General features: G+C 48.4%; 1 protein-coding gene, 2 long non-coding RNA genes and 2 other non-coding genes across 5 annotated transcripts; 1 reads left to right on the forward strand and 4 right to left on the reverse strand.

Moving 5' to 3' along the window:
- Nucleotides 1-7,149: 7,149 nt before the first annotated feature.
- On the forward strand, nt 7,150-8,555 carry LOC132471138 (uncharacterized). The gene is made up of 2 exons (XR_009528773.1): nt 7,150-8,002; nt 8,037-8,555. It is a non-coding gene; the product is annotated as an uncharacterized LOC132471138 (long non-coding RNA).
- Nucleotides 8,203-8,952, reverse strand: LOC132471137 (uncharacterized). The gene is made up of 2 exons (XR_009528772.1): nt 8,266-8,952; nt 8,203-8,234 (listed from the first exon to the last, which is right to left on the reverse strand). It is a non-coding gene; the product is annotated as an uncharacterized LOC132471137 (long non-coding RNA).
- A 30-nt stretch (nt 8,953-8,982) lies between these two features.
- ahcy (adenosylhomocysteinase) lies at nt 8,983-18,712 on the reverse strand. Its single transcript, XM_060070211.1, has 11 exons — nt 18,552-18,712; nt 15,545-15,735; nt 14,919-14,994; nt 14,522-14,674; nt 13,554-13,666; nt 12,637-12,844; nt 12,271-12,358; nt 11,305-11,422; nt 10,534-10,656; nt 10,377-10,448; nt 8,983-9,533 (listed from the first exon to the last, which is right to left on the reverse strand). The coding sequence occupies exons 1-11, from the start codon at nt 18,577-18,579 to the stop codon at nt 9,402-9,404; spliced, it is 1,302 nt and encodes a 433-aa protein (XP_059926194.1). The 5' UTR covers nt 18,580-18,712; the 3' UTR covers nt 8,983-9,401.
- LOC132471325 (small nucleolar RNA SNORA26) lies at nt 10,958-11,072 on the reverse strand. Its single transcript, XR_009528841.1, has one exon. It is a non-coding gene; the product is annotated as a small nucleolar RNA SNORA26 (small nucleolar RNA).
- LOC132471324 (small nucleolar RNA SNORA26) lies at nt 13,928-14,042 on the reverse strand. The gene has a single exon (XR_009528840.1). It is a non-coding gene; the product is annotated as a small nucleolar RNA SNORA26 (small nucleolar RNA).
- Nucleotides 18,713-21,846: the final 3,134 nt, after the last annotated feature.

A 21,846-nucleotide genomic window follows, 5' to 3' on the forward strand; every position in this document is an offset into this window, starting at 1 on the left:
GTTCGTCAAATCCTCACAAAAATCAGCTTTTCTAATAAAAAATAGTAAACGTTCGCCTGTTGTATGTAATTTAAAATGGTTGCTATGATTGCATCCCTCTGTATCAAATTATCACTCTGTAAATCCCAGCGCTACAATTGACGTTACGTAGACTAAACAGCTTGCGCAGCCTGCAGAAAGCGCTGGCAGCGGTGCTCCCGAGACCCGACTGCCTGAGAGCTCAGCGCGGTGACCGCGGTCATTCAAGCAGTTTCTCACAGATTGCTGTGCCTAACTGTTCGTGCTGCATACTGACTTGACGCCTTCAATGAAAAGGTAGAATTGAATCACTGTTTTAGATCAGCATCATTCACTGCCTGTAATGAAGGCAACATTTTCAGGCATATTAAGCGATTAAAGCGATTAAGCGATTAATTATTAATCATTAATAGATGCAAGGTTCATGGCTCTCTATTCAAGAGCTAGTTACCTCCTAGCATAAGATCCCATTCATTCTTCCGACTGGAACTAAGCCTACTTTAGTTTTAAAACTGTTCTCTTTTTTCGTGCAATATAGCCAATGATGCCGAAAACTAAAAGAAAAAGATAGACGGCTTTTTCAAGAGAAAACAAGTAAGACACTGACGACTGCAAGCTATAGGCTATCTGTTTCGAGTGCTACCGCGGTTGGGATGCACAGGTTTGACTAGGGCTACAGGTAGCCTTTACGGAGAGTAGAGATCCTCGTGCGATCATCGCTATTTGGAATGATTATTTCTTCGCCTATTCCAGAACACCCCCACTTTTGGAAAGCTTGATACGCCCCTGCCAACAAGCAGTTGTAGTAGTTGTAGTGGCGACTTAAGTGGATATCTTTAATGACTGATATCGCTTCTAAGCAAACTAGACGCATGGGTTTGCCTTCGAATTCTATGAATTCTTCTCATCTTTCTTGACCGAGTTTTCTGTAACTCGATCAATTATTATTATTCTTTTTTTTTTAAATGTTTTATTATGTGCGGGCCTGACTGAGTGAGGATGCGGGCCGCACTGAGTGAGGATGCGGGCCGCCAGTTGCCCATCCCTGCCCTAGTTGAACCATACGAAAGCAGAACGTATGGCGACATCACAAGCAGAAGTGTCCACTGCCTGGCAGTGGACACTTCATGGTCACTTCACTTCACTTCACTTCAGGGTCACCAATTGACCCTGCTGACTGGCCATCACTTGTTACTGAGAAGGACAGAACAGTTTTTGTTCACAGAGGACCATATCAGATTAAAAACACTTTCACATTTCCAAACAAAAAGACGAGAGAAGGTGTCAGCATGACCATTTCAAAAGAGTCTTAGTCAATGGAGAAAAATTGGCTAATGTACTTAAAAAATAATGACAGTTTGCACTGCTTCTGCTGCAAAATGTTTTCTCGGAAAGACAACAAACTAAATAGTGAAGGACTAAAGGACTGGAAAAACGCAAGCCATTTGCTCAAGGTCCACGAGGACAGCCAGGAGCATACTGCCCACATGGCAACATGGAAGGAGATGCGTCTTGCAAAGGGGCTAACCATAGATAAGCAAGAGATGGCACTTACTGAGGCTGAGAGAAAAAGGTGGCGTGATGTTCTCTCTCGATTGGGGGCAATAATTCAGTCCTGAGCTGAACGAAACATTGCTTTCAGGGGCTCTACAGACACCATAAACCAACCGGACAATGGCAACTTTCTAAAAGAGGTGGAACAACATTTGATCCTGTGATGAAGCAGCATGTTGGTAGGGTGGAAATTGGAACTGGCAGTCACACACATTATCTGGGCAAAATAATACAGAATGAACTGATAGACTGCATCAGCTCAAAAATACTGGAAACAATTGTGGAAGAGGTCAAGGCATCCAAATATTTTTATTTTTTTTTGCACCCCAGATCTGAGTCACAAAGAGCAACTCTCTGTCATTCTTAGGATTGTTTCACTGGAAGACACACCGCAAGTTAAAGAACATTTCATGGGCTTCCTTGTGGCGGAGGCATCAACAGGGGAAAGTTTGTCAACTCTCATCCTCAGAAGGCTGGAGGAGCTTAAGATCCCCTTTGAAGACTGCAGAGGACAGTCTTATGACAACGGAGCCAACATGAAGGGAAGAAATGAAGGTGTCCAGGCTCGGTTGCTTCAGCTGAACTCGAGAGCCTTCTTTGTCCCCTGTGGTGCCCACACTTTGAATCTGGTGGTAGCTGATGCTGCAAAGAGCTCAACAGATGCAGTTTGCTACTTTGGATATCTAACAAAATTGTTCAAACTTTTCTCAGCCTCCGTCCATAGATGGGCTATCCTCCTGAAACATGTTAACACCACCCTCAAATCCTGGTCAGACATCAGATGGGAGAGCAGAATAAAGAGCATTGAGGCTGTAAAATACCAGGCTGGACAAATCAGAGACGCTCTCCTGGAGTTGAGGGACACTGCTGCAGACCCTGTGGTGAGAGTGGACGCCAAGTCCTGGGCTGAATGCACTGCCATATGGTACGACATCCTCAACAAGACCCAGCAGGTCAGTGCACTGCCATATGGTACGACATCCTCAACAAGACTCAGCAGGTCAGTGCACTGCCATATGGTACGACATCCTCAACAAGACTCAGCAGGTCAGTGCACTGCCATATGGTACGACATCCTCAACAAGACCCAGCAGGTCAGTGCACTGCCATATGGTACGACATCCTCAACAAGACTCAGCAGGTCAGTGCACTGCCATATGGTACGACATCCTCAACAAGACTCAGCAGGTCAGTGCACTGCCATATGGTACGACATCCTCAACAAGACCCAGCAGGTCAGTGCACTGCCATATGGTACGGCATCCTCAACAAGACTCAGCAGGTCAGTGCACTGCCATATGGTACGACATCCTCAACAAGACTCAGCAGGTCAGTGCACTGCCATATGGTACGACATCCTCAACAAGACTCAGCAGGTCAGTGCACTGCCATATGGTACGACATCCTCAACAAGACCCAGCAGGTCAGTGCACTGCCATATGGTGCGACATCCTCAACAAGACCCAGCAGGTCAGTGCACTGCCATATGGTACGACATCCTCAACAAGACCCAGCAGGTCAGTGCACTGCCATATGGTACGACATCCTCAACAAGACCCAGCAGGTCAGTGCACTGCCATATGGTACGGCATCCTCAACAAGACTCAGCAGGTCAGTGCACTGCCATATGGTATGGCATCCTCAACAAGACCCAGCAGGTCAGTGCACTGCCATATGGTACGACATCCTCAACAAGACCCAGCAGGTCAGTGCACTGCCATATGGTATGGCATCCTCAACAAGACCCAGCAGGTCAGTGCACTGCCATATGGTACGACATCCTCAACAAGACCCAGCAGGTCAGTGCACTGCCATATGGTATGGCATCCTCAACAAGACCCAGCAGGTCAGTGCACTGCCATATGGTACGACATCCTCAACAAGACTCAGCAGGTCAGTGCACTGCCATATGGTATGGCATCCTCAACAAGACCCAGCAGGTCAGTGCACTGCCATATGGTACGACATCCTCAACAAGACTCAGCAGGTCAGTGCACTGCCATATGGTATGGCATCCTCAACAAGACCCAGCAGGTCAGTGCACTGCCATATGGTACGACATCCTCAACAAGACTCAGCAGGTCAGTGCACTGCCATATGGTACGACATCCTCAACAAGACCCAGCAGGTCAGTGCACTGCCATATGGTACGGCATCCTCAACAAGACTCAGCAGGTCAGTGCACTGCCATATGGTACGACATCCTCAACAAGACCCAGCAGGTCAGTGCACTGCCATATGGTACGATATCCTCAACAAGACCCAGCAGGTCAGTGCACTGCCATATGGTACGACATCCTCAACAAGACCCAGCAGGTCAGTGCACTGCCATATGGTACGACATCCTCAACAAGACCCAGCAGGTCAGTGCACTGCCATATGGTACGACATCCTCAACAAGACTCAGCAGGTCAGTGCACTGCCATATGGTATGGCATCCTCAACAAGACCCAGCAGGTCAGTGCACTGCCATATGGTACGACATCCTCAACAAGACTCAGCAGGTCAGTGCACTGCCATATGGTATGGCATCCTCAACAAGACCCAGCAGGTCAGTGCACTGCCATATGGTACAGTCACCATCCATGCAGCTAGATGTGGCTGTCGACCTGCTGAGGAAAACTACAGAGTCTAACACCTCCTACAGAACAACAGGATTCTCTGATACACAGACGGCTGCCAAGAAGATGTGCGAGGAGATGAATGTGGAAGCGGTTCTTAAACAGAAGCGCCTAAGAACAACAAAAAGGCACTTCGGATATGAGTCTGCAGAAGAGCCTGTCAATGATGCACTAAGAAAATTGGAAACCACATTTTTTAATGTGGTGGTGGATACAGCCCTCTCTTCCCTCAATGAGAGATTCCAGAACATTGCAGAGGTGAATGGCAAGTTTGGAGTCCTCCTGGACTTTCCAAACATGACCAAAGTAGAACAGCTACAGCACTGTGAATACCTGAGTGCTGCTCTGACCCATGATGAACAGCCAGATATTGATGGGAGGCAACTTGCTGCAGAAATGCAGAATTTTCCACATTTCCCTTCTAAAAAGATGTCAAACATGGACCCCTTGACCTTCCTGCATGATGAAAGGCTGACAGAAATATGGCGTAATATGTGGGTTGCTCTGCGATCTCTGCAACTCTTCCCTGTCACAGTGGCTGCTGCCGAACGAAGCTTCTCCAAGCTCAAACTCATAATGACATATCTCAGAGCTACTATGGTGCAAGGACATCTAAGTGTTCTTGCCATCATAAGCATCAATCATGTGGTATCAAAACAGCTGACATATGATGATGTTATTGATGAGTTTGCTGGAAGAAAGGCAAGAAGAGTGAGGTTTTAGCATGGTGGGGTGAGCCTGTGGAGGTGCGAGATTGAGGTCAGTTCTAAATGTAGACAACTCTCTCTGTTGGAATAGCGGTAGAATTTCAAGGTAGTTTTCTGTAATTAATTTCTTTGTAATATAGTTTTTCACGTGTTTAATCATTTCGATTTCTAACGTCTGCAGTATTTTGTGCATTACTTATTTGTGTTGTATTATTCATTGCTTGTTACTTGGTTTGTAATACGTTTTTTGTGTTTAATTTTCTATCTAAAATAAAAGAGTCTCAAAGACAAAGCTTTGCAGTTTCTCTGAGTGTATGAACATTGGTAGGAGAATTTACTGTGTGATCCAAAGGGGTCGGGGGCGCCAGCAAAAATCTTGCCTAGGGCGCCAAATTGGTCAGGGCCGGCCCTGCCCTGCCACACATCCGTTTGGCCACTCGGACAGAGGGGTGACGTCAAGGCTGTACGCATGAACGTCATTAGTTATTTGTTTATTTATGTAATTTTGTAAAGTTAACATTCAGTTTGGTACTACTGTAGTTTCTCATGCATGGTTCAATAAGTTACCTCAACTGTGAAAGGAGATGCCAGGGAAAGTCATGACACCTTTCGATAGAACTAATTAGCTCATCCTGGTTTCATCATATATATCTGTATATCTGTCATGTAAGCGATAAATATTTGATAATAAATTGTTGATAAAAAATCTTTTATGAATCTATGTTTTATCAAAAACCCTCGTTGGCCTGTGACCACCCATCTAGCAGTACAATAGAGTGGCGAAGTCACGCCCCTTCCGGTAGGGCTCATGGGACCTATGAGATCGAAAAAAATGAATGGGTGTCAATGGAGAGAAAATAATTATTTTCTGGTCCCAGTCTTTATATGCCCTGGATTACACATATGTTGTTTGTGGATTTAAATGATAATTTTTCATGCAAAGAAAACTAAAAATGTTCGTGAAGAAGTTTGATAATTTTAGGTTTTATGTGAGGCCGCTTTGTGAACTACAGCTCTTCGCTGCTCTCGACGCATATGATATACGTCACCACACCCGCCCTTGGAACTCGGCACAGAGATGGCGATCTCTCTGCCCCACTTCACCGCTTTTTCCAAGGGGAGGATAAAAGCATCGAAAGAGGTGAAAACCATTATAAGTCGGGGCACGTGCAGAGTTTCAGTTATGCCGATGGGAAGATTGTCGGTCTTCTCCACGCCAGTCGCAGGGAGCGTGACGTCACATACGAGCCGTGTAGTCTTTCTCGTTGTGTTTTCTCTACAGCCTTTATCTGAACAATTGCACAATAAACTGTCGAACTCTTTGCATGAAAAATTATCCTTTAAATCCACAAACAACATATGTGTAATCCAGGGCATATAAAGACCGGGACCAGAAAATAATTATTTTCTCTCCATTGACACCCATTCATATTTTTCGATCTCATAGGTCCCATGAGCCCTACCGGAAGGGGCGTGACTTCGCCACTCTATTGATTGAGAAAATAACATTTTGCTAACCGAAACACAGGACTTTTACTGCCTGCTGGTAATATTACTGTAGAGGGACTGTAATCGCATGCTCTATTACACAGTTTGTTTGCTCTTGGCAATGAATCTTTAAGCAGTCCGTTAATATTTATGAGAACGTCTGTCCATGAAATAATTCAAATATCTAACCGACCCATAAGCATATCGGGGTTCCGTGATGGGTCGCGATCCTAAGGTTGGGAACCAACGGGTTATTATGGTGTGTGGAATGCACAACGATGTTCAACCCATGATGAGGCCATTGAACGGGGGGACATAGTGCTCAACACTAGCTGGTGTCTTACTGAACAAAGACAACATTGAGCCGCGCATACGGAGAAATGGCCAGTGTCTCTGGGCACTGTTGCTAATTCAAATCCTTTTGAGTGTTGAATCTGCCGTTGAGGAAGGCACCGAAGAAGGCAGTTATTTCCATTAATGTCTCCAAGGTGGTTAGTGGTTAGAGGGGGAAATACTTTAAATGACCAAACTGATGTGTACCGTTTATTTTTTTTTGTTCAATTTCCCTGTCAAGGATTTGTTTCCACAAGTCATAATATGAGTACGTGCTGTTTTGAAGCATTTTCCTAAAGCCACATCATTGTCCGACTAATTACTTCACAGGCATTGTTGGTAACCCAACCAATGTTGCCAGATTCGGCCAGATATCCGCGCTCCAGCGCGCTGCAAAAAGTGTTGCCAGATTGAGCGGGAAATCTGGGCCAATCTGGCAACGCTGAACCCAACTCCACACAGATGCGGGTCTGCTCTGTGTCAGGCCGCCGGGCTGATCGGGTTTGGACCGCTCCCGACTGTTCCTGACATTAAACAATCCATCAGTGAGTGTTTCATCTCCTGTGCACGCAGCGACTGTTTCTTCGGTTCGATCGAGAGTGCAGGGGAAACGATGCTTTGCTCGAGGGCACATCAACACGTGTTGCCAGGAGGGGGCGTGGACTGGAAACTTCTGCACAACCTCCTGTTGCCAGGCAACGCTCTGTACCATCTTAAATGTTTAATCTATTTTCATTTATTGGAAATGACATCTGGAGCTTGTGAAGTGAACTGCTATGCCGACAAGTTTCAGACACACCGCTGATTTCGGGCTGGAGATCCGTGGATTTGATCAGACAACCTCCCCGGCAGAAGGAGCGCGCTGGTCCGTCTCAGCGGTGGTCCGCCTAGAGCCCTCTCGGATGAGCTGCATCAAGCATGTGATTTGATCACGCATGTGGAGGACTGCCGTGTCCGGATTAACGATTTGAACAAAGGTAGCGAACACGATGCCCACTGGGCCAAAGTTTCAGAGGTTCTACGACCAGGGAACCAGTAGGCATGGAGACGGTCTGGTGGTCCACGGGGACTAGGGGTCTACTACAGACCCTAGACACTGGCGGATGGGGTTCTGGAGGGTCTTGGGGTAGCGCTCCAGGGGGCAGAGGACTCCTGTCTGAATGGACAAGCTCACATTTAAAGGGTTTAAAAATGGGACTGTCTCCAAATCTTAATGTAATTCCATATTTGCCTCTAATGACCCTCCCGTCTGTTTAACCACTGGCTCCATGAGAGCAGGTTGTAAAGTGTACGGTGTATGAAGGTGACGCTGCAGCTAGCGTTGTTACACAATACACACTTCAAAGGCCAGGCAGGCAATTTAGCATTTGGAGATGGAACCATGCCAAGGCTGCCATGTGTAGAATGTAGTGGCATCTACCATATTCATTAGTGTGCTTTAATTAGGGATTCCATTCAATAAAGGAATTATTTCAATTAACTCACTTGACTAGAAGATTACCATATTTTGACTCTCTTCAGAGGTGGGTTTTAATAGTGTGAACTAATACCAAAACACAAAATGGTAACACAAGAACCAAGTACTCGAGATATAGCCCAGTAGAACGTCTTTTATTGCATCATAACATCACGACAGGTAACACGTCCTTCAGTCATGAACAACACAGACCCTTGAAACCGTTTTGCAACCATGGTTAGTTTGACCATGCCCAGTTGCCCCCCTAATCACTACCAAAGATGATAGCTGATTGGCCGGACAATTATCCAATAAAAAAAAAACTGAATTGAATAGTGGAGGGGAACATTCTAGAACACTGGCACGTTCTAGAATGTTCCTTCAAGTCAAAATTCCAGAATGATCGATAGAAACGACGAATCATTTAAGTTCCAATTACCTAAATTGAACTTCGACTCTCCCAGCTTCGGATCAACACGCGCCGACGTACCTTCCAACGGCAGCGCCGCCCCCACGCAGAGCGAGGGGTAACATCTTAGAGGAGGTTAGGTGCACAGGATGGTCAACTGGTGGCCCTTAATAAGGCGTTAAGACTATGTGGAGGCAGTGCTTTGGGGATCTGAACACCCGTTAGAAGTAAGGAGGGGCTAACTAACAAGTGGCAGGTCGGGTTAATATTCTGTAACTAAAGGAATGATGTGCTTTAAGTAGAGGTCAGCAGGAGGACCACGGGGGGCGAGAGGCAGACCCAGAGGAAAGAGCTTTGAGTGGGTAAGCGTGTGCACGTGCACTGTGGGGCGAGAGGTTTAGTGCACGAGGCAGAGGAGCCAGCATCCAGCCAGTCGGGCTCTAATGGACGGCCAGGGATGAACTAATAAAACACTGATAGAAGCCAGGCACTGAGACCAGCCCGGCCGCGGGATGGCTGGGATTCTCAGCAACCGTTGATTATGCAACACTGATTGAAATGATTTGGGCCGGTTGTGGATAACCTCCCCTCCTCATCATCACCAACAACCCAGACAGCGGCGAGACCTCAGCATGGTTAACATTAAAGCACTAGGGCCTAACCATCACACCAGCCAACCGCCCCCTCCTCACAAAAACTCAAACTCCCAGAAACCCCCTCTGCTCCTGCTGTCGCCCACCGTGTCAGCCCTCCGCCCGGTGCCCCTCCCGCCCCCATCCGTGGAGTGGGCGGGGCTTGGCGAGGGAGGGTGTGTCTTAGTAGCGGTAGTGGTCGGGCTTGAAGGGGCCTTCCTGGGGCAGACCCAGGTACTTGGCCTGCTTCACACTGAGCTTGGTCAGCTTCACCCCCAGCTTGTCCAGATGGGCTGCGGCCACCTCCTCATCCAGCTGCAGGGAGGGGGGAGAGAGGGAGGGGGGGAGAGAGGGAGGGGGGGGGGGAGAGGGAGGGGGGGGGAGAGAGGGACGGGGGAGAGAGAGAGGGACGGGGGAGAGAGAGAGGGACGGGGGAGAGAGAGAGGGACGGGGGGGAGAGAGGGAGGGGGGGATAGAGGGGGACGGGGGGGGAGAGAGGGACGGGGGGGGAGAGAGGGACGGGGGGGGAGAGAGGGACGGGGGGGGAGGAGAGAGGGACGGGGGGAGAGAGGGACGGGGGGAGGAGAGATGGGGGGGAGAGACGGAGGAAGCAAAGCAAGGGAGATGCGTCACAACATTTTTCTTCGGAAACACGGTAAAAGAATAGGCCGTGCAAAAACGAGTAACCCGGCAGACGTGCTTGATGTGTGTGGCGGTGTGACGGTTTGTGTGCGTGGCTATCACTGTGTCCAGTCAACCCGGAGTCACGTGCAATGTGGCGTCAAAAACAGACAGGCAATGTGATGTCAGAGCTAAAAGCATCACTTCAACAGATGTGGGTTCCCGCGGGTATATTCTGGGTTAACCCCGTGAACTCTCAGGAAGAATCTCTGAGCAGTGAGTAACAGCTTGGACACAGGGAGGGATTACTGAGCACCACTTCAAACACCACATCAGACGCCGGCGGCTGAAGATGGATCACCAGACCACCTTCCAACTGAATGCTTCGGGGCGCTGCCATCCAAAAATGCCAAAAATACTCAAACCCGAGCCAACAGGAATGAGGCTCTCTGTACAAATCACTGTCCGGGGGCGTGTTGCAACGGCCCCCCCCCCCCCCCCGACAGGAAGCCGCGTTGGGTCCAAGTGAGCGCTCACCTTCTTGGGCAGGAAGTAGACTCCCAGGGGGTATTTGGCGGTGTTGGTCCACAGCTCGATCTGGGCCAGAACCTGCAGGAGAAGACCATGGGAACCCTTTTAGTTCACCTGTACCCGTCCCCTAGTGGTGTCCGTCTCCAGAGGGGGGGCTACCGACCTGGTTGGTGAAGGAGTTGCTCATGACGAAGGAGGGGTGTCCCATGGCACAGCCCAGGTTGACCAGGCGACCCTCGGCCAGGACGATGATGTGACGTCCGCTCTTCATCCTGTAGCGGTCCACCTGGACGACGGGGAGACGATACACATCATACAATAATGATCCATGACTAGCAGCGCCACGCGTTACTCAGATATCGAGTCATGGATGTGGCATACATACGTTTGGCTCCACTGTCAAGGTTCACGTTTCTACTAGACATGTTGTGATCAAAGTTGTTTTTTCGAATATTTTATTTTTATCATGCACTTAAAAAGGAACGTGTGAACGAAAAGGATTAAAAGAATGTTGCATTTGTTCAACCCATGCCACGATAGCCTGTAGCTTAGCCATCAACCACATCTAACTGTATGACCAGACGGAGGCGTGTTCCTCCCGACAGGATCCGCAGTGAGGGACAGAGCCCTCACCACAGGTTTATGGGAGAGCTGCTTTACCCCCCGTGTCAAACGTCAAGGACACAGGTCCAGGACGGGCAATAAAGGGGGCTACGTCTTATTTAAACTGAACTGTGCTCTTTTCCTATTCCTACTCTGCACTCGTACCAAAGTAGGCCTTTGGTTATCAGTAACAAGGTAGTCAAGCAGGAGCCAAACAACGCCATTCTTCATGAAAACACAAAAGTCATTCGTCAAAAGATGAATGACTTTCTAGGGATGAAGGCAAGATCGCATCTTGCAGAAGCCTTGACTGCGTCAGCCGAACGCTTACCTGGGGCTTAATGTTGATCTTCTTGGCTGCGTTGGCGTTCAACCAGGCCATGTCGATCTCGCAGTCAAAATGTCCGATGTTGCAGACGATGGAGTCGTCCTTCATGTTCTCAAAGTGGCTGAAGAGAGGAAGGGAGCGGAGGGACGTCAGACACCGTTATAGTCACCTAGACACCTGTAGGCTTCATCGCTGCATACCGCCCTGGCATCAACTCCATGGCCATTTGGTGGACACTTTATCCAAAACTGTCTTAATACCCTGAGTGGATACGTTTGTGAGGAAACGGAAGCCCCAACTCTGTAAAGCCCTTGGTGGTGAAGGCCTTTCTGTATGCACATGTACTAGAGCCCGACCGATATAGGATTTTTAAGGCCGATACCGATACGAATATTTTGCGATTTAAAAATCTGATATGGCGACATACATATATGAAAAAAAAAAAAAATCCAGAAACGCGCAACAAAACAAACAGATTTCCCTAAAATTGGTTATTTGTAGTTATCCTTTAAATCCTTTTCAGTGTCAGCTAACAAGTAACAACAGCAAAACTGGACATGAATTAAGTCATGCTTATCGACTTTAGAGAATTGATGGGGATGTTCTTTTAATTGTTATTCAAGCAATGTATGTCTCGTGACAGTTGCCAACTTAACATGAACACACTTGCACACATGAACAACACCGATCTCCGTCGATCTCTGTCATCCACTCTGCCTAAATCAGCGGGTTTGGGGCGTTAGAGCGCCCTCTGGTGGACAAACTTTTATTTTTTTTAAATATTCATTGATCGGCCATTATAAATGCCGATACCGAATAGTTTGAAAAATGCCTAATATCGGCCTGCCGATATATCGGTCGGGCTCTAACGTGTACAACTTGCATTACTCTGCCTGGGTAGGAGCATGGTAACGCCCTATTGGTGTGCATTGGTGTGTATTGGTGGTGCGTAAGGGGGGGGGGACGTACTGGCTGAGGATGATGTCTTCACAGCCCGTGGTCGTGACGAAGATGTTTGCCTCCTTGGAGGCCTCGTCCATGGTGGTCACCTCGTAACCTGGAAGATGATGAAGGACAATCATAAGGTTGTCCGACAATATAGTCAAGCACTGATTAGACGACGACTACTCACGCCACAACAAAAAGTAAATATAGGTCGACGTAACGGACACGATTCTCCACTTCTGTGACACTCATCTTCTTTTGTCTTAACTTTGCCTTTGTGTGTTTACAGTATTGCAATCAGTTGGAACAACTCAAATATGAATATAAAAATAACACATCGAGTCTACACCATCACCCCCCCCCCCCCCCTATTGGTGACGGGACCCCCACCCTCCATGGCGGCCTGCAGGGCGTTGATGGGGTCCACCTCCGTGACGATGACGCGGGCGCCGAAGCCCCGCAGCGCCTGCACGCAGCCCTTGCCCACGTCTCCGTAGCCGGCGACCACGGCCACCTTCCCGGCGATCATGACGTCGGTGGCGCGCTTGATGCCGTCGATAAGACTCTCCCTGCAGCCGTACAGGTTGTCAAACTTACTCTGGGGAGGGGGAGAGAGGGAGGAGTTACACACCGGATAAGGGAGGAGTCACACCGGATAGGAGTGGACACACACACACACACACTCTGGATGGAGGTCATCTGGAACAGGGCTGGCTGAGCTGTGTCACCCCAGCTGAGCTCTCCTCCTCCAGGCTTCAGTGCTTCACAGCTTTAGTCTGCTGACCAGTTGGTGAGCCTCCATCGCCTGCTCTGTATTCTGCTGACTAGTAGGAGAACATGAAGCATCTGTTCTCAAGACTGCTGACCAGTGAGAACATGGATAACCTCTGTTCTTTGCTCTGCTGACCAGTTGGTGAACCCTGAGCACGAGGTAGTGAAACGGTATTACTTCCCTCCTTCGTTGGAGGCCATAGCATTCTGAGGAAGGGTGAAACTGTTAAAAGGCTCTATTGAGGAGACCGCTGTCGGCATACCGAGTTGTTCTCCAAACATTCTGTGCTTCTTTGTATTTACAAGGGTCATATGTCCTATACGCAATGTCTCAAATGAAATGCCACGGCTCTTATTAACCTATAGATACTGGTTCCTGCGTTTCAACTAACTTTGTGTGTCCAGATAAACCTAACCTAGTGGTTCAGAGTCACCAGCAGAGGGGGTTTGACCGGTGTCTGTAGTGGAGGCCAGCATGAGGCCGACACCAGATTGGGAGACGAAGAAGAAAGAGGACTCCTTCAGGAAGCCGTTACCTTGGTGACAGAGTCGTTGACGTTGATGGCAGGGATCTTGAGGTCTCCGTTCTTCATCATCTTGTACAGGTTGTGGACTCCTGTGGTGGTCTCCTCAGACACTCCGCGGATACCTGGAGAGACACACCTTTATTACCCCTCAGCCAATCAGAGCTGGGGTCTGGGCTACACCTGCCTTTCGTCTTTATTATCCACGTCGTCAAGGAGCAGGTAGGTGAAGGGACATCTGGCCCTACGACGACCACAGGTAAACGGGGTACGTTGAGGATCTGACTCCCAACCCGTCAACTGGGAGTCAGACACCCCAACCACTACATCCCTGGGGATGTCCCCGTTTTCTGTTGAACCACATCCAACTGTATGACCAGACGGAGGCGTGTTCCTCCCGACAGGATCCGCAGTGAGGGACAGAGCCCTCACCACAGGTTTATGGGAGAGCTGCTTTACCCCCCGTGTCAAACGTCAAGGACACAGGTCCAGGACGGGCAATAAAGGGGGCTGCGTCTTATTTAAACTCATCTTAATTGTGTTTCAGTTTTGTTTTCTTCTCTGCACTCGTACCAAAGTAAGCCTTCAGTTATCAGTGAACAGGTAGGCAGAGCCAGGCCCCCCCCTGCTGGTCACCATGTGGTACTGCAAACCGAAGGCCCTGGAGAGAAAGCACTCCTGATGAACCAGAAGAGCGCCGTTCTCTTTATCCAACACTCAATAAAAGCCCTTCTGTTTATTGGTGTTGAGTAGCTCAACCCGAAGAAACAGTGCTGTACTAGCAATGTTCTCAGAGCATGCATGCGGCAGAGGCGTGCGCCCATGTTTGCATTCTTGTGCATTTGTCAGAGGTTGACCATGGTTTAGTGTGTTAGCCTGCCAAAGGTTGTGTGAATACCCAAGCGTGTGAGTGTGTTTGTGCCCAAGTGTTGCGTGTGCGTGTGGGCCCCGGGTGGGCCCCGGGTGGGGGGGGCACGCACCGGCCAGCAGCTGGGGGTACTTCTGGTGCACCATGTTGGTGAGGTCTCCGCCGTCGTCCAGGATCATGTTCAGGGGCTTGCCGTCCTTGAAGTAGATGGTCTGCTCGATGCACCACACGTACTCCTCGTCCGTCATGCCCTTCCACGCGTACACTGTGGGGGGGGGGGGAGAGCGTTAATGACATCCTCAACACCCCTACTGTTGTGGGGGGGGGGGGGTGACAAATCCAGATTCTGTTGCCAGTGGGTGTCATGACAGCTGGAGAGACGACTGAAGCCGCTGCCACTATTGGGCCCGTCCTCGCTGCATCACTCCCAGCCGTGTGTTGGAGTGCGTGTGAGTTTTGGACTGGCGCCCCCATCTCTCTTTAATCAGTGTTTGTGTGTGAAGGCTCACCGGGGACCCCGGTCTTGGCGATGGCAGAGGCGGCGTGGTCCTGGGTGGAGAAGATGTTACAGCTGGACCACTGGACCTGAGAGACGGAGAGACGGAGAGAGACTTCAGATGGCATCCAGACACAAACGCACACTGGACCTGAGAGAGGGAGATAGAGGGAGCGATACAGCGATAGAGACCGAGACCAGACACAATTACCTTCGGAGAGAGTCCCACATGACCCATGTGGTAGTTCTTTATTTTTTACTGCAGACCGACGTAGGAAGATCAACAGACTAAAAACCTGATGCCACCGAAAATGGCCTGAGGACGAAACAGGACAGGAAGCGGGATGGGAGCTTGATAAAGTTAATCTAATATAAATCATACAAGTCGTTTACTGTTCCAGTGAATCCAGCTCCTAGGCGACTGGTTCAGCATATAACCTTACCTAAAGTACAAATGCAATTATGTTTCACGCGTTTGAAGGAGGGGAGGGGGTAACTAAAGACCAATCCATCACTCTACTCATCATCAGTGAAGCTCCACGTCTAAATTAGGCACAGCCTCGAGACTTTGGATCAGCCACAGCTTAGCTTTTTATTCCCCTCCTGAACCAGCCGCAGATCAGCGGGGGGGGGTCTCACCTCAGCTCCGAGGGCGGTGAGCGTCTCGATGAGCACGCCGGTCTGTAGGGTCATGTGCAGGCAGCCGGCGATACGCGCGCCTGTCAGCGGCTTGCTCTTCCCGTACAGCTCCTTCATCTTCATCAGACCGGGCATCTCGTTCTCGGCGATGTCCAGGCACTTGCGCCCCCACTCGTGAAGGCTGATGTCAGCTGGAGGGAGGGAGGAAGGGAGACACAACGTTGGTTTACAGTCGTTCAGGGCGGGAATACAGCGGGAGACGTGGTGGCATCACGAGACGACTGTTGAAAAGCCGAGGCCAACAGCGCCCTTTGAGCCGCGTTTAAAATAAATACTAATAATACAATTAAAATGTGTAGAACGTTGTGGGAGACTTTGTACCAGAATATGTTGCACATAGAAACTAAAAGTATAAATATATTAATTAAATAAAGTGCCTGGGAACAGTAAGCCAGCCGGTCAGTGGGTTCGTGACCATGGCAACGCTCAAAGGCCTGATGCAAACCTGAGCCGACACTTTTATAGTGTGGGGTCTCATGCTGCATCAATAGGGTTCATACCGACAGGGCCTCGCTGTCTGGTCCTCATTTTGGGTCTGATTCTTTTCATGGATCGAAGTCATGACCGCATAAAGAGACAGACATAACCTTTAAGCTCCTCTGCCATCAGACTTTAGATTAAGACGTCAAAATTTGTGAAACCGCTCAAAATGTTGTGTTTTAATGCAGTGTGTTGAAATAATGTACAATCAGGTCAACACAGCCATGGTGGGAGTCGCGGCCTTGGGCTACTCCAGTTCCAGTCTGTACAAACACAAGGCCCTCAGCCCTCCCAACTAGCGAGAACCAGAACAGACCTGAACAAGGAGCTTTGAGTTAACAGATAAACCAGGGGGGGAGCTGACCTCTGAGTCCACCGTGTGTTGGTACAGAGGGGCATGCGTCAGTCACTTATTGGACCATCAACGCTCTTAAACCAGAGACGCTCTTCGCATAATATTTACAAAAATCATTGTAATATACAACCAGTGAGAATTCACCCTACAACACTCGGAAAACTAAATATGTTGCAGTCACTGGTAATTCCTAGACAAACACTTATTCAGTTCTATCCAAAAAGTTATTTTCAGATGCATGTCCACTAGAAGCAGGTAGGGGTTAGGGCATCTGGCTGAAGGATGACTACAGGTAGTTAATACATCGCAGGCGTTAAGAGTTCAAACCCAAAACCTTTAGGGTGGCCGTTGAACCACCCCAACCACTTTGAACTAGGGCCCGACCGATTCATCGGCCTGCCGATTTAATCTGCCGATTATAGAAAATAAAATAATCAACATCTGCCAAAAAGACGCCAATTACAACTGATTTATTTATTTTTTTTTAGAAATGTTATTGCGCTTAGTATCCTGCAGATTGCGCTCCTACTCGCCATGCTAACTAAAAACTTGAGCTGGAGTAAAAAAGTGATGGAATTTTACCGTACAACATGAATGCACGCTCGCTCAGGCAGCTGCGCGCTCACCTCACCAATGTACACAAGACGCGTTGTTTGAGCATGTTGTGCCTGTTTTTCTTTAGGTCCCAGGCCATGTTAATTTGTTATACTGTAGACTCTAACGGTGAGACCATACTGCTCAGCACGCACGTGTTAGTCACTGCTTACGAGCGCAGCACATTGGGAGTTAGTTATTTATTTTACATTACACTCATTTTTTACTGTAAATGTATTCTAAAACACTCAAAGGTTCTGCATTCAATTCACATATTCGTCAAAAGTGTTTAAAGTATATTTAAGGTATCAAAAACTATGTTTTATATGCTTTTTTTTGTTTTTAATCGGCCGATTAAATCGTAATCGTAATTTTTCTCTGAAAATAATCGCATCGGCACTCAAAAATCAATATCGGTCGGGCCCTACTTTGAACAAACCCCTAAGTAGAGCAAATCCAAGCCAGTGCGACTGCTGTTGGGAATGGAACTCCAACAGCTGAAGCAAACATGGGACTTTGGCCTGGAGTTGCACTGTTGGGCAACTGCTTGGCAGCCACTAAACCGTTACTCTAGACACCTGTTAGGGTCTGCAGGGTCAGAGGGGAACAGGTGGGATATTATAGACCCCCGCAGCTCACTTTCACAGAAGTTTCACATTTCGGAATATCAAACATTTCCTGACAACACTTTGATTTAAACAATTTAGCATTGATGAACTTGATTGTTGTAATGATGAACTTGATTGTTGAACTTTAAGTCTTTTATATCACATTTGAACAGATACTGGTTTGTATGTTGTGTAGACCATAAGCAACTTCATCTTTAAAATGCTTGTATTCGTTTGATATGACGAGAGATTTTATATTTCTCTAACATGTATAAACCGCAGATTTTTGCACTCAGCCTTTTGAGTCTCCATTCCGGCGGATGACAGCATGGAATTATAGGAGTTGTAGTTTTCAAAAACACCCTGCGTAATAACACACAGCGGCTTGTGGTTGTACAATAAACTACAAATACCAGCATTTGGAATACCAAGTTATCTACACTATGGAGCCCATGGCTTTTTGAAATGTGGCCAAGAGTAACACATTGAATCATTAAAAAAAATATGTAATAACGTTGACAATTTAAAAGAACGACTTGAAGAAATGCACAAAAACAGACGCAAAATGGAATAGACTTTATGAATAACCAAAACGCGACACCCAGGGGGAGGGACGTGCTACAGCCAACTTTGGCCATGTGCTAGCTTATGAAACCACGGCTCCTGCAGAGTATTCAAACAATAAACTATCAATGAACCGGTTTAAAGCCCACGATTAAACCCAGTTAAAGAACCCCATTACATATACACATTAATGTGTACGTACGAGTAGGCTGAAACACATACTTGCGAACATGCATCATGCTATTTATTGACAACAATGAAGCTTCCTATGGGGCTAAGCCACCGGTACTAGACGCATTACTCGGCTTTCTCAGGATATAAAGGCTGAAAAAGGCTGCATACTCACCGACTTTGAAGGCAAGTTTCTCAGACATGGTTGGTTTCTTGGTGGTGTGTTTCGGGAGTGCTGAGAGTTACACCGCGGCTTGGGAGAGGGACTGAGAGAGGTACGGTACGGTACAACGTGACTTTATCAAGGGAGGAAAGCGCCGTTAGCGGTCTTCATGTGCTCAAGATGTCAATCCACCTGTTCCCCCGTCCCATTGGCTGCCCTAGATCCCGCCTCCCCTAGAGAGCGTTATGACTGGTTTGGAGGACATCGGGAGGGTTAGCCAATAGCGTGCAGAGATGAGCAATGGGCGTACATCCGTCTGGCCCTGCATAGTTTAAATTGAATTATGAATTGCATTCTTACCGATTACATTCTGAATCAATGTTTAACATTTGTTTTGTCAACTGTGATGATTATCAGTTACACGAGGTCAACGTGTGTGTATGTGTATATGTGTGTGTGTGTGTGTGTGTGTGTGTGTGTGTGTGTGTGTGTGTGTGTGTGTGTGTGTGTGTGTGTGTGTGTGTGCGCGTGCGTGTGTGTGCGTGTGTGTGTGACACGCATCGAAAGGGAACATGCTGTGCATCGTTTGAGACAAACAAACAGTAGTTAAATTTTAACTATTTAAATCACACAATCTGAAGCCTTTCGCGTCTAAAGCAACAGCTCTTATTGAAGAAGGCACCCAATTCATAAACTGCATTTAATGTCCCTTCCAGCTACCCATTCCAAGTAGAACGCTAGTGTGATGTTAATGGAGTGTATTAATATTTATTAAAAACGCTTGTTCCATGCAGTACGTGAAATTCATCAAATTTCACATACATTAATAACTTATTTTATTCAACGTGAAAATGTTTTTTTTTTTTAATTTTCCTTAAGGATAAGAGGAATCTATCGGCAGGCTTCCGAGAAAAGGCTGTTTGCCCACAGTTCCCGAGGGCTAGCCTAAGGACTCTTGACCCCGGATGCCTAATTAGTGGATTTTGTTTTGCTCTTGAACAAGTTTATACCAAACACACTGAGTGGAGGAATTACTTTATACCCTTTCTAACCTTATGCAAATTTAAACAAACAACATTTGAATGGAAAGTATTCCAATATTTGTTCACGCTAAATGGAAACCATTTCACTCCAGGGTTCTGATAAAGGAGGCCTTCAGTTTCCCTGGATGTTCTGCTCTCATATATTAGACCACAGCCGGTTCTCCTTAGGGGGGGGGGGGGCCCTCACTGGAGAACGATTCTCCTTTAGGAGGGGGGGCACTGGAGAACGGTTCTCCTTTAGGAGGGGGGGGGGGGGGGCACTGGAGAACAGTTCTCCTTTAGGAGGAGGGGGGGGGGCACTGGAGAACGGTTCTCCTTTGGGGGGGGGGGGGCACTGGAGAACGGTTCTCCTTTAGGGGGGGGGGGGGGGGGGCACTGGAGAACGGTTCTCCTTTGGGGGGGGGGGGCACTAGAGAACGGTTCTCCTTTAGGAGGAGGGGGGGGGGGCACTGGAGAACAATTCTCCTTTAGGAGGAGGGGGGGGGCACTGGAGAACGGTTCTCCTTTAGGGGGGGGGGGGCACTGGAGAACAATTCTCCTTTAGGAGGAGGGGGGGGGCACTGGAGAACGGTTCTCCTTTAGGGGGGGGGGGGCACTGGAGAACGGTTCTCCTTTAGGGGGGGGGGCACTGGAGAACGGTTCTCCTTTAGGGGGAGGAGGGGGGGGGGCACTGGAGAACAGTTCTCCTATAGGGGGAGGGGGGGACCATTGGAGAACGGTTCTCCTTTAGGGGGGGGGGGGCACTGGAGAACAGTTCTCCTATAGGGGGAGGGGGGGGACCATTGGAGAACAGTTCTCCTTTAGGAGGAGGGGGGGGATCACTGGAGAACGGTTCTCCTTTAGGAGGGGGGGGGGGGGGCACTGGAGAACAGTTCTCCTATAGGGGGAGGAGGGGGGAGGCACTGGAGAACGGTTCTCCTTTAGGGGGAGGAGGGGGGGGGGCACTGGAGAACAGTTCTCCTATAGGGGGAGGAGGGGGGACCATTGGAGAACGGTTCTCCTTTAGGGGGAGGAGGGGGGGGGCACTGGAGAACAGTTCTCCTTTAGGGGGAGATGGGGGGGGGGCACTGGAGAACAGTTCTCCTTCAGGGGGAGGGGGGGGACCATTGGAGAACGGTTCTCCTTCAGGGGGAGGGGGGGGCCACTGGAGAACGGTTCTCCTTTAGGAGGAGGGGGGGGATCACTGGAGAACGGTTCTCCTTTAGGAGGGGGGGGGGGGGGGGCCCTCACTGGAGAACAGTTCTCCTTCAGGGGGGGGGCCCTCACGAGAACGGTTCTCCTTTAGGAGGGGGCCCGACTCTGAGAAGGGTTCTCATGTTTGGTTTCAGGACGTTTGTGTTGCTGATAAGTCTCAGGGGGGGGGGTCACAGGCCGAGGACTATGACGTATAAGGGGAGAGGACGACACACAGCCCCCCAAGGGTCGATCAACCTACTCCACAGCTATGACTCTAGCAACCGCAGTGACCTCATCTCCCTCTCAGGACAGCTTGGGAACCCCCCTAAGGGGCCCCATGTTGTGATGCCCATCAGCATGGAGGCGCCCAACGCGTCGATGGAGATGGACCGGTCGATCTGAATGAGTGAATGCGGTACCTAGATTGCGTGACATTCCAAAAAGAAAAACAGTTCAAGACTTTTATCGAGCCAATCTCTACAGTTATGTGCTAGAAGATAATGAAATCCATTGACCTGGTCATTTTGAAAGTAGCTTGCAGGCCGGAAACTGAGGTCACCGCTGAGATAGGGTCAGGGTTAGAGATAGGGCACCCCGGGCCCGTCAACAGCATTTGTAGTTTGATTGCTGTTATATTAATGTACGGAATATCGTAGCACCTTTAAGGGTTATAAGCACTGGAATTACCTAAGAAAACTATTCAAAAGTACACTTTCCCAACTAATTTGAGATAATCAAGTAATTTACAATGGATTGAATTGATATAGCGCTTTTCTAGACACTCACTTTTTACAGCGAAGGGTGAACCTCCCTAACCACCACCTTACACCTCTGTAAGGTGTGAACTTTAGATTATATTTATAGCTATATTCTATATTAGTATTAATATAGTGCTATAATGTGAACACTGACTCTTTTTCAGTTGGGTGCATTATTCAATGTCTTTTAATGCGAGAACATAGCAGCTTTTGCACTGGCCATGGCAACAGCATTTGCAAAATAAGTGCTTTATGTATGGCTGAACATGGCCATTAAGACTTTGGATCCGATTATTTATAACATAAAGGAGATGAATGTTGGTTGGATGG

This window comes from Gadus macrocephalus, chromosome 13 (assembly GCF_031168955.1).
Source record: "Gadus macrocephalus chromosome 13, ASM3116895v1".
NCBI classification, from domain to species: Eukaryota; Metazoa; Chordata; class Actinopteri; order Gadiformes; family Gadidae; genus Gadus; species Gadus macrocephalus.